At 36.8% G+C, this 13,479-nt stretch overlaps 1 protein-coding gene across 1 annotated transcript in view; it reads right to left on the bottom strand.

The window, feature by feature from the left end:
• ROCK1 (Rho associated coiled-coil containing protein kinase 1) overlaps window positions 1-13,479 on the bottom strand; it is an 82,696-nt gene that overhangs the window by 32,365 nt on the left and 36,852 nt on the right. Inside the window, exons 5-12 of the mRNA XM_005418282.2 lie at window positions 12,775-12,950; window positions 9,970-10,054; window positions 8,181-8,325; window positions 7,773-7,911; window positions 7,260-7,351; window positions 6,921-7,080; window positions 4,464-4,530; window positions 1,005-1,093 (exon numbers count right to left, since the gene is read on the bottom strand). Of these exons, the coding sequence (XP_005418339.1) occupies window positions 1,005-1,093; window positions 4,464-4,530; window positions 6,921-7,080; window positions 7,260-7,351; window positions 7,773-7,911; window positions 8,181-8,325; window positions 9,970-10,054; window positions 12,775-12,950 (953 nt within the window). The remainder of the gene's footprint in view (window positions 1-1,004; window positions 1,094-4,463; window positions 4,531-6,920; window positions 7,081-7,259; window positions 7,352-7,772; window positions 7,912-8,180; window positions 8,326-9,969; window positions 10,055-12,774; window positions 12,951-13,479) is intronic.

Below are 13,479 nucleotides of genomic sequence, written 5' to 3' on the forward strand. Positions count from 1 at the left end.
GGATCCAGACAAGGCAGCCTGGCAGGTACAACAAGAGGCAGTAGCAATAGTTAGGGATATCTCCTATCTACTAACTCTGCAGTGAATGGCATGACAAACCAGAAGACACAGTTGTGCTCTGACAACTTCAGTAGTAAGGCAGGAAGACAGCTACTGAAAATCCTTCAAGAATGTATGTCCTGCTTGTGGAGAGCCATCAGAACGTGTCAACAGTGAGCTTGTGTTTAAGTAAGCAACAGAGTCACACAGCCTAAATTCCCACTAGACCATTTCAGTTACCAGTTTACACCTAAGGCACTTGTACAGCTACACACTATGGTTCTAATTCACAAGTCTAAATTCTTCCTGCATCATATACCTAGTGTTGCCTCCAGGGATTATTAAATTCTTCAGGAAAAGACTCCAAAACGAGAAGCTAACTGAAGGGGAATTTCGTTTGCATGACTCTCAGTAAAAATGTCTGATTATCAGAAAGGGGAAATCTCAACTGTTTGTTCATGTGACTGCAAGAAAAATGTCAATTCTCACATAGCTGCTACTTCAGCGTGGTAGAAACAGAACTTCATAAAGCAAACTGTTGTTCTTATATGCCAGCCATAGAAAAAAAAGGTGGTTTTCCAACAAATACCCTATATTTAGAAAACACCTAATTAATTTTAACAATCCAATAGATGCCATGTATACAGAATTTCACATTTTCAAAAAAAATCAGCACGGTGAGCATGTACCTTAGTCCAATAAAACATCTGAATACAAAGATATCAGGTAAACTGAAACACATAAGTGCTCAGAAAGAACATGTATTACATGGTTGTCAATGAAAAAAAATTTCTCTATACCATACTCAAGAAAATTTTAGAATGACTTAGATCTGTGCCTGGAACTCCCTTGGAGAACTACAACACTATTCTTAGTGTTATCCTGGTAATCCCTAAAGCAGTACCACAGAACTGAAGTGTTATTTATACTTAAATTATGTAAACAATTGAAGTTCAAAGTCTCACCTGCACTTTTGCTCCATTTCATCTTTCAACTGCATTTCATTATGTAGCTGTTCTTCTAACTCATAGATCATCTTCTGCATATTTTCCAGCTTTAAATATATATTTGTACATGAAAGAACATGCATTAAATTAGAGACTTTAAAAAAGTATTTCATAATATTCAGTTCTACTTACATTGTATCACAGCTTACTTTCTTCTACCAAAATAAGACATTTTACCTTATTAAAATGTGATGCGTATCCCTTCCTCCCTGCCCCCCCCCAATTAATTACAAAAAGTAAGACAGTTTTTTTCATTTGAATGCGCATGAAATTTAAGGTATCTTCAAAATTCACAGGGCTAAGCTAAATCAAATCCTCCTTGTTTTACAGATCTTCAGTACCTGACTAAAGATATTACTCCAAAAATACAAGTAAGCACTTTAGTAAGTCTCTAAATTTCTTCTAGCATGACCACCACGTGTATTTTGCAATGCATCTTCAAGCTCCCCACAAGTTCAGGAAGCAGAACCAGGCCAGTCAGCTACTGGCAATGGGGAGAAAGTGCTCTCACCATCTCTTTAGTCAGAGATTTTTACAGCTAGAACTGTACCAAGGTATGAAAGACAGTAACAAACTTCAGATGTTAATATGGCACATTACTGCATAGCATGTACTGTTTGCCAGCAGGATAAACTCAGGAATTCATTCCTCTCATGAATATCTAGGCACAATAATCCCATTCCAACATCAAAATCCTCATTTAACATGATGAAGGAGCTCATCAAGTCAACCTCATGTTGGTTGATTCATTATAAACCTTTCCACTGATATTGTAAAGATTTCAGCCTATTTCATTTTTACATATTTCCCTCAATGCTCTTGGAACTGCACAAAGAAGCACTAGACTCCTAATCTAGACTCTCTTCAAAGCAACATATTCAAGTGCTTCTGATGCTTTGCTTTTAACTCCAAAATCTCAAAAAACTTCAAAAAATTAGACATTTCAGCACTTAACAGAGCAGCTCTGGAAAACAAATTACTGGTGTGACATAGAACATAACCCTATGTGGATCAGACAATGCTTGTAGTTAAAAACAAGGGATGCCTTCTAAATCTAGACTTTGAGGACAAAGAAAAGACCAGTACACAACACATTTATCTCCTTGGTATGAACCACTGAGAAATAAAGCAAGCAGCAAGACTATTTAAAGGCTCTCACTGTAATAAGAAAGGACCACAGCAAATGCCCCAAAACAGAGGATAACAAAGGTTCAGTGTGATTGCTCTTCCATTTCCTTTCACTCATGTTATAGCCCTTCCAGACAGGGTGCTCAGAGGAACTAAATGGGATAGATGAGAAACAGGTCTACAAAGACATCTGGCAACTGAGGCATTTCTGTACTGCCTGTGACTCGCTCGGACTGCTATCGCATCCTCTTGCGTCTCTGTGTCTCTGCATGTTCTCACATCAGGGTGGACCCCAGGGGACCCATCTGAGCTCGCTGAGCAGTCTAATTATATCAGTAGAGACAACAGGCTTCCGGGCAAAGCTCTGCACAATCTGCTATCAATAGACTAAAGAATATCTCAAGAAAATCCTGAGTTACAATTAACTCAGTATAAAAGCACGCCTTTAAGCTTTAGTTTGCTCTTGGTTTCCATTTTGAGTAGGAAGCAGAGGAGGAAAGGACTGAAGAAAAACCTGTTTGCAAGAGAGAAGTAAAGAAAAATCCCTCTGGAACTGTAATTTTTTTTTTCTTTTTTCTTACTCACTACAGCATAGTGAGTCTGGTTCTGTACCCTGAGCAATGAAGAAAACCTAAGATCCGGTGCAAAAGAATCTGTTAATCTCCTTTTTCTTAAAATCTAAACTGTTTACAGGTGGTTATGGCAGCACTAAACCAAAGCAAGCAAGAGGTTTAATATTCAGTAAAAGGATATAGGATTCTATTTTTGCACACCATCATGGCCTAATTCTGTTAAGTTTCACACATTTGCAAAACAATTAATTTCTTGGAAATTTGTGGCACTCATGTCTTTCTGCAAAGACATTCAAAACACAGACATCAAATGCAGAGACCAGGTAGCATCTTGTGTTATATTTCCAGAACTAATTTATTTGCTAACCATGTGTCAACAATACTGTTTTCATTGCAGCATGTAATGAAAGAAAACCGGCTCAGAAAGAACTGTGGGGGAAACATACCTTGTAATAAAGACTTAACATTGTATTAAACCTTCCTATATCACTCAAATTCTTCCAGACCTTCACCTCCCAAAACTGCTAAAGTCACAAGACACTCAAATATGTCTGACAATATGGACAGGACTGTTGAGGATTCATCTTCACACTGAGTAGTATTCCAATGACTATGCCAAGTCCATTCAGTAACTCTCTTCAAAGTCAGCCAAAAGCCAGCACACAGTTTTAAGTACCTTCAAACATTGGAAAGTCTGGCTTTGTTTTCAAATTTTACTGTATCAACAGTCAAATGCTTATAAGGAAAAGAAAGTATGTCAAACACATCAATATACATAAAAAATCAAGATATTTCAATGATTAAATTCACTTGCCCAGTAAAGAACATAACCTGTTCCCCTACCCTGTAGAAATTTTCTCTGGGTAGTGCCATGTGTCATTAAACCTTTTTATTGCTAGTTTAAGAGAAAAGGGAACACAGATATCTACTCTTTCTATTTTCTACTCTCAACAGAAAACAGAACAAAATACTAACACAGTAAATCATAGTCAAAGCCAAGATTTATTTTAAAGTTAATTATCAATTTTTGACCATGTTTTCTTCTGGAAAGAATGTAATTTGTAAAATATCAAACCATTTTCAGGGAATAGTTTGATTTATATCAGAACTTACATAGAATCCAAGCACTCAACCAAGTCTCAAACACCTTAGCATATCTTCCTGGAAACCTGACTGCCGAGATGTTTGGGAATAAGTAACTGAAAGAATTCCTGAGCATTTCTTGCTAGGTGAACTGCTCTAGAAATGCAGATCATCAGTGCCCCAACTCCCAACAGCTTGTGGGGAAGGCCTGTGAAGGAGCAGAATGCCCAAGCTTGGTACATTGTCTTCCACCTTCCACTGAGTTCACTGGAAGTCCAGACTCCATGGCTGCCATAAAGCTACCCAGGGTCAATGAGGCATTCTAGAAACACTGCACAAGTACTTTGATAATTCTTAAGATAAAAACTGTGAATCCTGTTCCACAAAAAGTTTTGGCTGCTTTAATCAATTCAGGAAAACCGATGTTATATTAAGAAGTGAAATTCTGCTTTTCCATTAACTTTATTAGGGAGGCCATACTAAAGAGCTAAAACTCATGCACTGATTTCATTGATCCCAAATATTAAGGTAATTTGAGACATTTCTAACTCAAACAGTTTATGGCATATATGCAGTACATTATTTATATATGCAGCAGACTCTTTATTGGGATACAATAAAGATGAAGACATACCACACTTTTGTCCACACTGGAGCCTGTTCTGTTGTCATTGGAATTTTCTGCAGGGACACCTAAATACCTGCAAAAACATTTTTAAAGTTATATTTGAAGAGTTGTTTAAAAGTAAGTTTAAAAAAGATTAAGATAATACAGACATCCTAAAATATAACTCCCAGATTTATTGCTCCAAAATGTGGATAATCAAATAGCAACATAATCAGATTTAAGCACATTTAATTGAAAAATTCAATTTATTGAAAGGTTAAAGTACAAAGCTGCAATAGAAGGCCTCCAGAAAAAAAGGATTTCTGCCAAATACAATACAACCACTTTTCTTTTTTTTAATAACCATTAAAAAAAATCTTTGCTTTCCTTAGTTACAACACTCTCATTGGCTTCTATCCCATAAATATTTACTCAGGCACTTATGCAGCAAGTAGCAGTAATGAAGCAAAGTCTGCAGAGATTGTGTAACTTTCAACAAAGTTACTAAGAGCTCTACACACAAAAAGTTTGCCCTGAAGCCACTGTTCTTATTTTATGTAAATGTTTTCTAAAAATACCATAAATTTCTAGTTGCAATGATTCTGAAGAGTTAGGTAAATAAATACAAATTACTGTTTTCAAATTCCTTTGGTATTTGATGTGATATTCTTGGCCTGATAACTGATCTAAAGAGACATAAAGCATCTATTAAGTGCATCAGATTACGTGAGAAATAACACTCCAACACATGAACTGAGAAAGATGGACACATCCTTTTTGTTTCACGTGGATGTTTCCAGATATAAAAATACCTCTCCAAAAGATCAAGGAGAGTAAAATCAAAGGCATCTCCAAACCATGGTGAAATTAAACATCAATCTGGCTTTCAGACAATCAAATGACAAAGTGGAAATGAAACAGTTTCCTATGGAAACAAGCCTGCTGTTTGGAGTACAAGAGGCTCCCCTATTTTACACACCAGGGTTGCTGAGCAGTAAGAATGTGATACTTAGGCACAGCACCAGCTCTATCAAATCTAGAGGAGAACTCACAAGCCAGATAGGGCTACAAAGCGTTCTCAGCTGGTATTCCAAAATCTGTGTTAACATGTCCAGATACAGACTTATTTTTCTTTTAATGCATGAACTATTTCCAGTACAAAAAGAAAACAAAAGTTAGGATTACAGGTTTAGCAAGCATGAATAGTCATTTCAGATTTTTCAAGACAATCACACCAGCAGAATATTACAGGACCAAAGTCAGTTCTAGGCCAGCATCATAGTTCTAGTAGGCCTACAAAGTCACAATAGTAGCAGAGAGCAGCAGAACTCTTCAATGACAGCAAGAACACAGCCACTTAGCTCTCTAAATTCCTGATACGGTCCCCCAAAAGGGAAGGAAGAAATTCTGTTATTAACATGCTCCTAATATGCTACTTCTTGACAATATATTCCAAAATATTCCTGCAAGGCAAAAATGGAAACTTTTCAAAGTTACAGACTAAAGTGAGAACAATAGGTGAAACTCTTGAGCTGCTGAACTCACCCAAAGTGTATGGAAAGCCTACAAGTCCTTCTACACCTTACCGTGGCAAAAAGTAACAACAAATCCAACTCTTTGCAGAGATGGAAAGAATTTCACCACAGGTTGGGAAAAGTGCTTCCTCTTCTATGCAAGGATGAAAACCAGATTTATTTCCTTTAAGATTTTCCTATTCAGAAATGCTATTAAAACTAACAGTCTCTATCTGACAGTTCAACTAGAAGTTTTAGCCCATTTTAAGCCTGACTGACACCACAATTAAAAGCAGCTTTCCAAGCATTAAAAAGTTATCGAGATTTTTGAATGTAGATGTAGCTATCCATAGGGCTTACAATAATAATGACTGTTGAAAGCCTTAATACAGTTTTAACTGATGTAACTTTAAAGTCTTTTAAGCAATAGTGAAAGCCATAAAGCATCACAATCTCACTCTGTCAGTGGACGTGTACTTAAAAAAGAGATAAATTATGAAGCAGAAAGCAGGCAAGTAGGAAATATTTCTAGTAAGCCAAGGTTTAATTTACTACACACTGAAACACTGATGGAAAGTATGGAAACTTCATATTCAGCTCAGGGACAGTAATATGCAGTAAAACAAATGGACTTTCAAACCTTGATTCATGACTCTATACACAATTCAGTGCTCTGCAGGCACCTCTGCCTGGTAGTGGCAACAGTGGATTTTCTTGCTTAGCTTCTGCAGCATCACTTCTGCAGCATCTTCTCAATGCAGAAGAGGACACTCAACAATACAATGGAATATTTTAAGGTAATGATGTCTAGCACTACTTTATCATTGTTAAAGTATTAAAAGAATGTAATTTTTAGTATTCTGAATGATTAGTAAGTATCTGAATAGATTTAAACCTAGATATTGGTGGGTAAGAGTCAGAAACAGCGCCAACAAAGAATACAGCATTAATTTGCTTTCTGCACACATACCGACGGTTGCTGTAGTAGGTAAATCCTACAAAAGGAAGCTGGTTGCCCACAAATGCTTTTGGTATGGGAAATGTTTCTTCCTCTCCTTTGTCTTCTTCCAGATCATCAAAATTACTAGTGTCAATGTCACTACTTAAGTCAGGCACAACTGGTGCTACAGCTAGAAAAAATGCAAAATAGTATGATAATAATCAGTACATCACTCAAGTCACTAAGAAAATTCTGCTTGGTACAGAGTAAACAAAACTTTAAACTCCTTTAAACAAAATACACCAGTCTTTCTGCTAACATGATACATAGGTAAACCAGACCATTATTTCTGAAAAGCACTATACTTACTGTCTCTGAGTGTTTCCCAAGCCCATTGATCATTTTTGAAGAAAAGGTGACGTTTAATTTCTTCTACACCATTTCGTCCTAGCCTCACTTCCCTGTTGAAGAGTGTTTTGGTTAAACACATGAGATTCCATAAATTATTCTGAAGGAAAGACTCATTTTAAAGCATAATCTAACAACAGAGACAATAAAATACCTCTCAAGGTACAGTAAAATGTACATATAACTCTAATGTTTTCATAAGAAGATCTCTATATGAGCAGAGTAGCTACATTTCAGACATAGCCTGGTTTTAACTTTTGTCTATAAGAAGCTCTGCTGTTTCTGTTTCCACCATCATGGACAGCTCAGGCAATTGCCAAGTTGTTACAGTGCACTCATGCTCAGGCACTAAGAACTTCACTTCTCCTGAGCAGTTTAAAAATGCACACAAAGCAAATACTTTTTTTTATTGACATGACAAGAAATACTCTTAATGAAGGCTTATTTTCATTATGAATAAAATATAAACCTTACCTATCAGTTAAAAAGGCACAAATGAGGTTTTTTGCCTCTTTAGAAATGTCACTGTCATCAGGGAAAGTAAGGGAGTTCTTATGGTTCATAATCTTACTGTACGTTCCAACCAAAGAATCTGCATAAAAAGGTGTATCACCTGAAAAAGCAGAACCACAAACATTAAAAAGCAGATCAAAATTACTGTAGACTTGATTTGCAATATCTGAATTACACATACAACAATGTATGTAACCAAGTGAACAAAAGGCAAGAACAAATGTTTGAGAACTCTGCCAGAATTTTTCTAAAATATTTTCTGTAAACCACGGCCCATGCCAGAAGAGTTGTAATGTTAAAAACAAGAGTGATTTTAACATGGGAGTCTAGTTAAGTAGTGCAGTCAATTCTGATGATCTTACTACTCACCTACAAGCATCTCATACAAGAAGACTCCAACTGACCACCAGTCACATTCCCGCCCATAGTAACCATCCCCTCCCTGGGACTTCAGTACTTCAGGAGAGATGTAGTCTGGTGTTCCCACAGCCGTGTCACATCGTACCATTCCTTCCTACAAAACAGGGGAAAACAGCCAGGCCCAAATGTAAGTTCCAAAATCGCCAGTAAGTTCCATGAGCTTATGCAGCCTAAGCAACATCAACAGATCCACATAAAATTCTGTCAACAAACATTCTTTTTAAAATTTTTTTTAAATATATTTTTGAAGTCTAAGCTGCTAAAGCTAGAACAAAGCACTATATCTGTCAAACACAATGGAGGTTGCTTGAAAAACCTGTTAGTATCCAAGAAGTAATCAGAATTGCATCTAGGCCCTGCACACACCACACAGCCACTAATGCCAGTATAAATGTGTCATTTGATGACAGAATGTACTGTAAACAGTGAAAGCTCCTCTGTTAGCATAAATGGGTCAACATCAGGGATTTTAATAACAGGAACAGCTGAACTGCAAGTTTTTGGCCTCTGACACAAGATACTGAATGCTAGGAAGACTAAAGGTAGATAAGTCTTTGAAAATTTATGTAGAGAGGCTTCAAAACAGGTAACAGATGAGAAGAACGTTTGATGTTCCTCACACCCCTGAGAAAGTGCTCGCAGAACTGAGATCAGTCACACTGGAGCTGTCATCCAGAATGCTGAAGGTGTAACCACACATCGTTTTTCCACTGCCATTCAGGCACTTCTGAAATAATCCCATGCCATTCCTAGAAATGGATCAGTGGAAAAACTTGCATAAAAATACTTGCATAAGCAAGTAAAATAAATATTAATTTAGTGCGGCATATGCAGCAAATCCTAAATTAAGCTCCTGTGCTAAGCAGTTTTTCTTCTAGAGAATAACCTTTCACTTTCAGAAGACTAGAGGAACCAAGACTAGGCTCAAGACTACTAGGATTTTTACACATAGCCTGCACTTGGTTTTCATTGGTGCCTTTTATTCAGCAGCTAAGTACAGTAATTTATTCAAATCTCCTGAAATATGATGAAAATATATTGTACATATTACACCAACTCTACTATGTACCACATATTTCAGATTTCCAAAGATGTTTTCCTCAAATATACATGCAGGCTGAGACAAAACAGGCAGTTTTGCGTAGGGAACAGTGCTACACAGGTCACGAGTACTGTTGTTGAACTTTTTTTCTTTAATGACCTCAGAATGCATTTTTAAAAATAAGTAATTCTATGACATCTGTTTCTCTCAGATTTGTCCTCATGCTATGTCAGCAATGGCTAATAAGTAAAACTGGCATTAAGCAACTGGCATGTCAGTTTTGATTCTTTAATTTCTGGCACATTACATAAAAATCATCTCATTTCTTTGCTTTACTTTTTCATACCAAAATACTTAAAGAAATAACCCTGAGCATCTAGAGACAATCAAAGGCTTGACTTCAGAAAAGAAGAAAACTTCAGAAAAACTCTTCTCTAAAAAACAGTACTTGAAGAATCATTTCTGCACTTTACATTGCCACTGAATAAGATGCATGAATTACAGAATCATAGAATGATTTGGGTTGGAAGGGACCTTAAAGATCATCTAGTTCCTTTCACTAGGCCATGAAGAACAATAAGGGAACAGAGTACGCCCTTCTCATCTAGCTTAAAACTTTTCAGTATCTTTTCTTTTCACTTTTAAGTATGTTTTCCTTTCACAAACAGAAAAGTCTAATTACAAACATATGTTTACCTTGTTCATCTTCATACAAGTACCAAAATCTGCTAATTTTAAATGACCAGCTTTATCTAGCAGCATATTATCAGGCTTCACATCTCTGAAAGAAAAATATGTATTTTTAAAAGTAATCATTCAATTTATTAGATTTAACTTATGAAAACAATGGAAGTTAACTGATTTTCAGGTGCAACATTTTATGGAGAAACAGCAACATTAAAACATCACTATTGCCTCCACTTTTTTTTGCTTTCTCTAAGTATCACGACCAACAGAGACTGCTGAACAACAACATTTTTAAAAATTAGAACACTTCACTCATCAAATTTAATAGATCTGGACACTAGTTTTGAACTTCAAGTTCCTCACTGATTATGTCAAACAGTCATTGAAAACACAGATTCTTTCCTGTACCACTTCTATTTCAAGGGAACAACTGAATGTCATTTTCAAAATTCTATTATTGTGAACAAATATCTTCCCATGACTGAAGAGGAATATTAACTTATATCACTCTCCAAGTACTTCCACTTTAGAATTTTCATGAAGTAACTGGTAAAGTGCAGCATACTGATGTCATAGAACATACTGAAGCAGAACCGCAGTAAGAAACAATTACAAATTTCAGGAGAAAGTATATTTCAGAGACCTCAAAGGAGAACTCTGGCCATAACTGTCAGATGAAATGTAGTGCAAATGTACCAGTACATTCACAGAATAATTTTGGTTGGAAGGAATTTTTGTAAGACTCTCAGTTACCTGCCTGATCAAATTAGAGCTGCAAAGTCAGATTGGACTTCAAAGTTACATTACGTTACTCAGGGTCAAATCCAGGCAAGTTTTCTTTTTTGGAGGATGAAGAATCCATAACCTTTCTCTTATAATGTTTGACCTCCCTCATAGTAGAAGAAACAACTCCTAATGAATAGCTAGGTATTACCCTGCTGCAACTTGTGTCATCCACTGCCTTTCATCTTTTCACCATGCAACTTCAAGCCTGGTCCACTTTTTTTATAAAGTCCTGCTTTCTGTCCTCCTGAACACTGTTCATGTTGTGAACAGAGACAGTGCTGATCCTGGCACCAAACCCCTGGGGAACTGCTGGTAGCTGACTGCTGCTGGACAGCACAATCTACTCAAGGAGTATCTAGACAGTTCTATCTGTTCAAACTGCACCTTTCTAACCCAGCTATATCTACAACCTTGCTGAAGTCAAGACAAACACTCTGCCTCATCAGTGAAGCCCATCATCTCAACACAGAAGGTAATTGCTTTGGGAAGGCATGTATTACCCTTAATAAATCCATGCAGGCTGCTCACCATCACCTCTCCATCCGCACGCTCAGAAACGGTTTCCTGACAATTTAATCCAACTGCCCTTAGGCTGCCTAGCCTTCAGCTCCTCTCCCTCCCCCCAGCCCTTCTTGGGGTGAGACAACTGTGCCATTTGTTTCCTTCCAGTCATCTGGAATCTCCTAATTCCCATACACCTTCCAAGGTGACAGAGAGCAGTATCACAATGCTACTTGGCAGCTCCCTCACCACCCATGGCATGTCCCACCGTGTGCCCTGGACATGTGCATATCCAGTTTGCACAACTGGGACTCAGCTTGATCTTCCTCTGCAGAGCAATGCTTTCCTCTCCCAAGCTCTGCCACTGGGCACAAGACCCAAGAGGCCTGAAAGCAGACCTTATCAATGAAGGCTGGGCAAAGGCAGCAGCCTCAGCCATTCCCATGTCCTTTGTCACTCAGCCCCTGACCCATTAAGCAGTAGGCCCATATTTTCATAAGTTCCTTTTCATTCATCAGAGTTGAACAGATTAACTACAGGGGAAAACAAACTTAAAAAAAAATCTCCTGGTGTCAAAATAATCTAAATTTTCATGAAAAAAACCTCTCTGTGCTGCTGGCATCTTCTAATGTCTGCTTTCTAAAGCTTGCAATACACACGTACAAATGGTTCATTCAGCCAGATAATTTACCCATTAGATGCAGCATAGCTACATAATTAATGATGCTCTAGATCCTACTCAAGCAATGGATTAGTAGTTTATTTTGCTTTGTGTTAGCCTTTTTTGCAAAAGCTTACATGTTAACACTGATCTTGTGAACAAATTACAAACTGAAAATGTATATACTATAGTGTGTACTACACACTACTCAAATTCTTCCTGTATTTTCTGTTGAAAAATTTATTCTTCTGCTCCCAGTTAATACAATTAAAAGCTAGAAACAGATACAAGTTCAAATATCAAAAAGAAAACTTCTCAACCTATCAAAGAAAAGATTACATTTCACTTTAGGGCAAGTACATAATATGAAATTAATCCGAGTCCCTTTGCTCTTTGCTCTGCGTCTCAATTTTCCATTTTGCCCTTCACAAGAAAACATATGGCTGGGAGATTTTCCTCACATTGTTCACAGATTCTTGTTTAATGGGTCATTGAGGCTTCAAACGCCTAGCAGAGAATTAATTCCTAACAGTGGATACTACTGTGATCAAATTCCCTAAACAGCTTTTTCTAATCAAAAGAAAAGAATGCTCACACCATTTTTGTTCTTGTTACCTCTTGGTAAAATGGGACAATTTTATTGCTCCCCAAACTGAGGAACATCAGCCCCCTGAAAACCTTTACTTTGACTATATCACCTCAGACTTACAGTTTCTGATGGCAAAAACTTTTCAATTTCTAAGATGGAATAATTATAGAATAACAATAAAAAAGTAGTATCTTGAATTTTAAAACTGCCTAAACTGAAGTAATTCTGGCAGCATCAGGAAATAAACAACCCTATATAATATCTTTTTCTTTCTCACCTGTGTATAAAACCCATTGAATGAATTGCATCTAATGCAAGTACAACTTCAGCAGTATAAAATCTTGCCCATTTCTCTGGAACATCGTAGTTACTCATTAAATTCACAAGGTCCCCACCAGGCATGTATTCCATCACCATGTAAAGGTAACGGTCATCTTGGAATGCGTAAAATAACTGCAAAAAAGCAAAAACAAAAAATAAGCCAGTTATGTTCTTTGCTTGTTGGCAAATCAAAGGCATTTCTGTGCAAGCTGATTTCCAAAGTAACAGAATTGCTAATAACTGCAGCAACTCTGTATCATTCAGCAAACCTTCTAAAAAGAAGTTAACCTCTAGAGCCAGATCCTCCATCTCCTTACATTACCCTGGAGAAAGTAGAGTTCTGATTACAAATTATGATTAGTGAATTTGCTACAATGAATTTTGAGATCATTTTAAAGAAAGCTCATTACACTTAGACAAATGCTTTTTCTTTCTCACTGGGATGTTAGTGGACCCATATACAAAGACAAAATTAAAATTACTCTGTTGCAAACATCTGCCCAATTCTACTTGTATTATCAGTAAGTGTTTCTTTTTCTATTATCAACATTTATTTATTATATAGAAAATGAGCCTAAACTTTAAACAATAAAAATATTTCCTTTAAAGTTGCCAGCCCAATGTTCAACATGAGTAGTGCAAGCAGATTTTTCTTAACTTA

The sequence above is a fragment of the Geospiza fortis genome, unplaced genomic scaffold, assembly GCF_000277835.1.
Source record: "Geospiza fortis unplaced genomic scaffold, GeoFor_1.0 scaffold53, whole genome shotgun sequence".
Classification (NCBI taxonomy): domain Eukaryota; kingdom Metazoa; phylum Chordata; class Aves; order Passeriformes; family Thraupidae; genus Geospiza; species Geospiza fortis.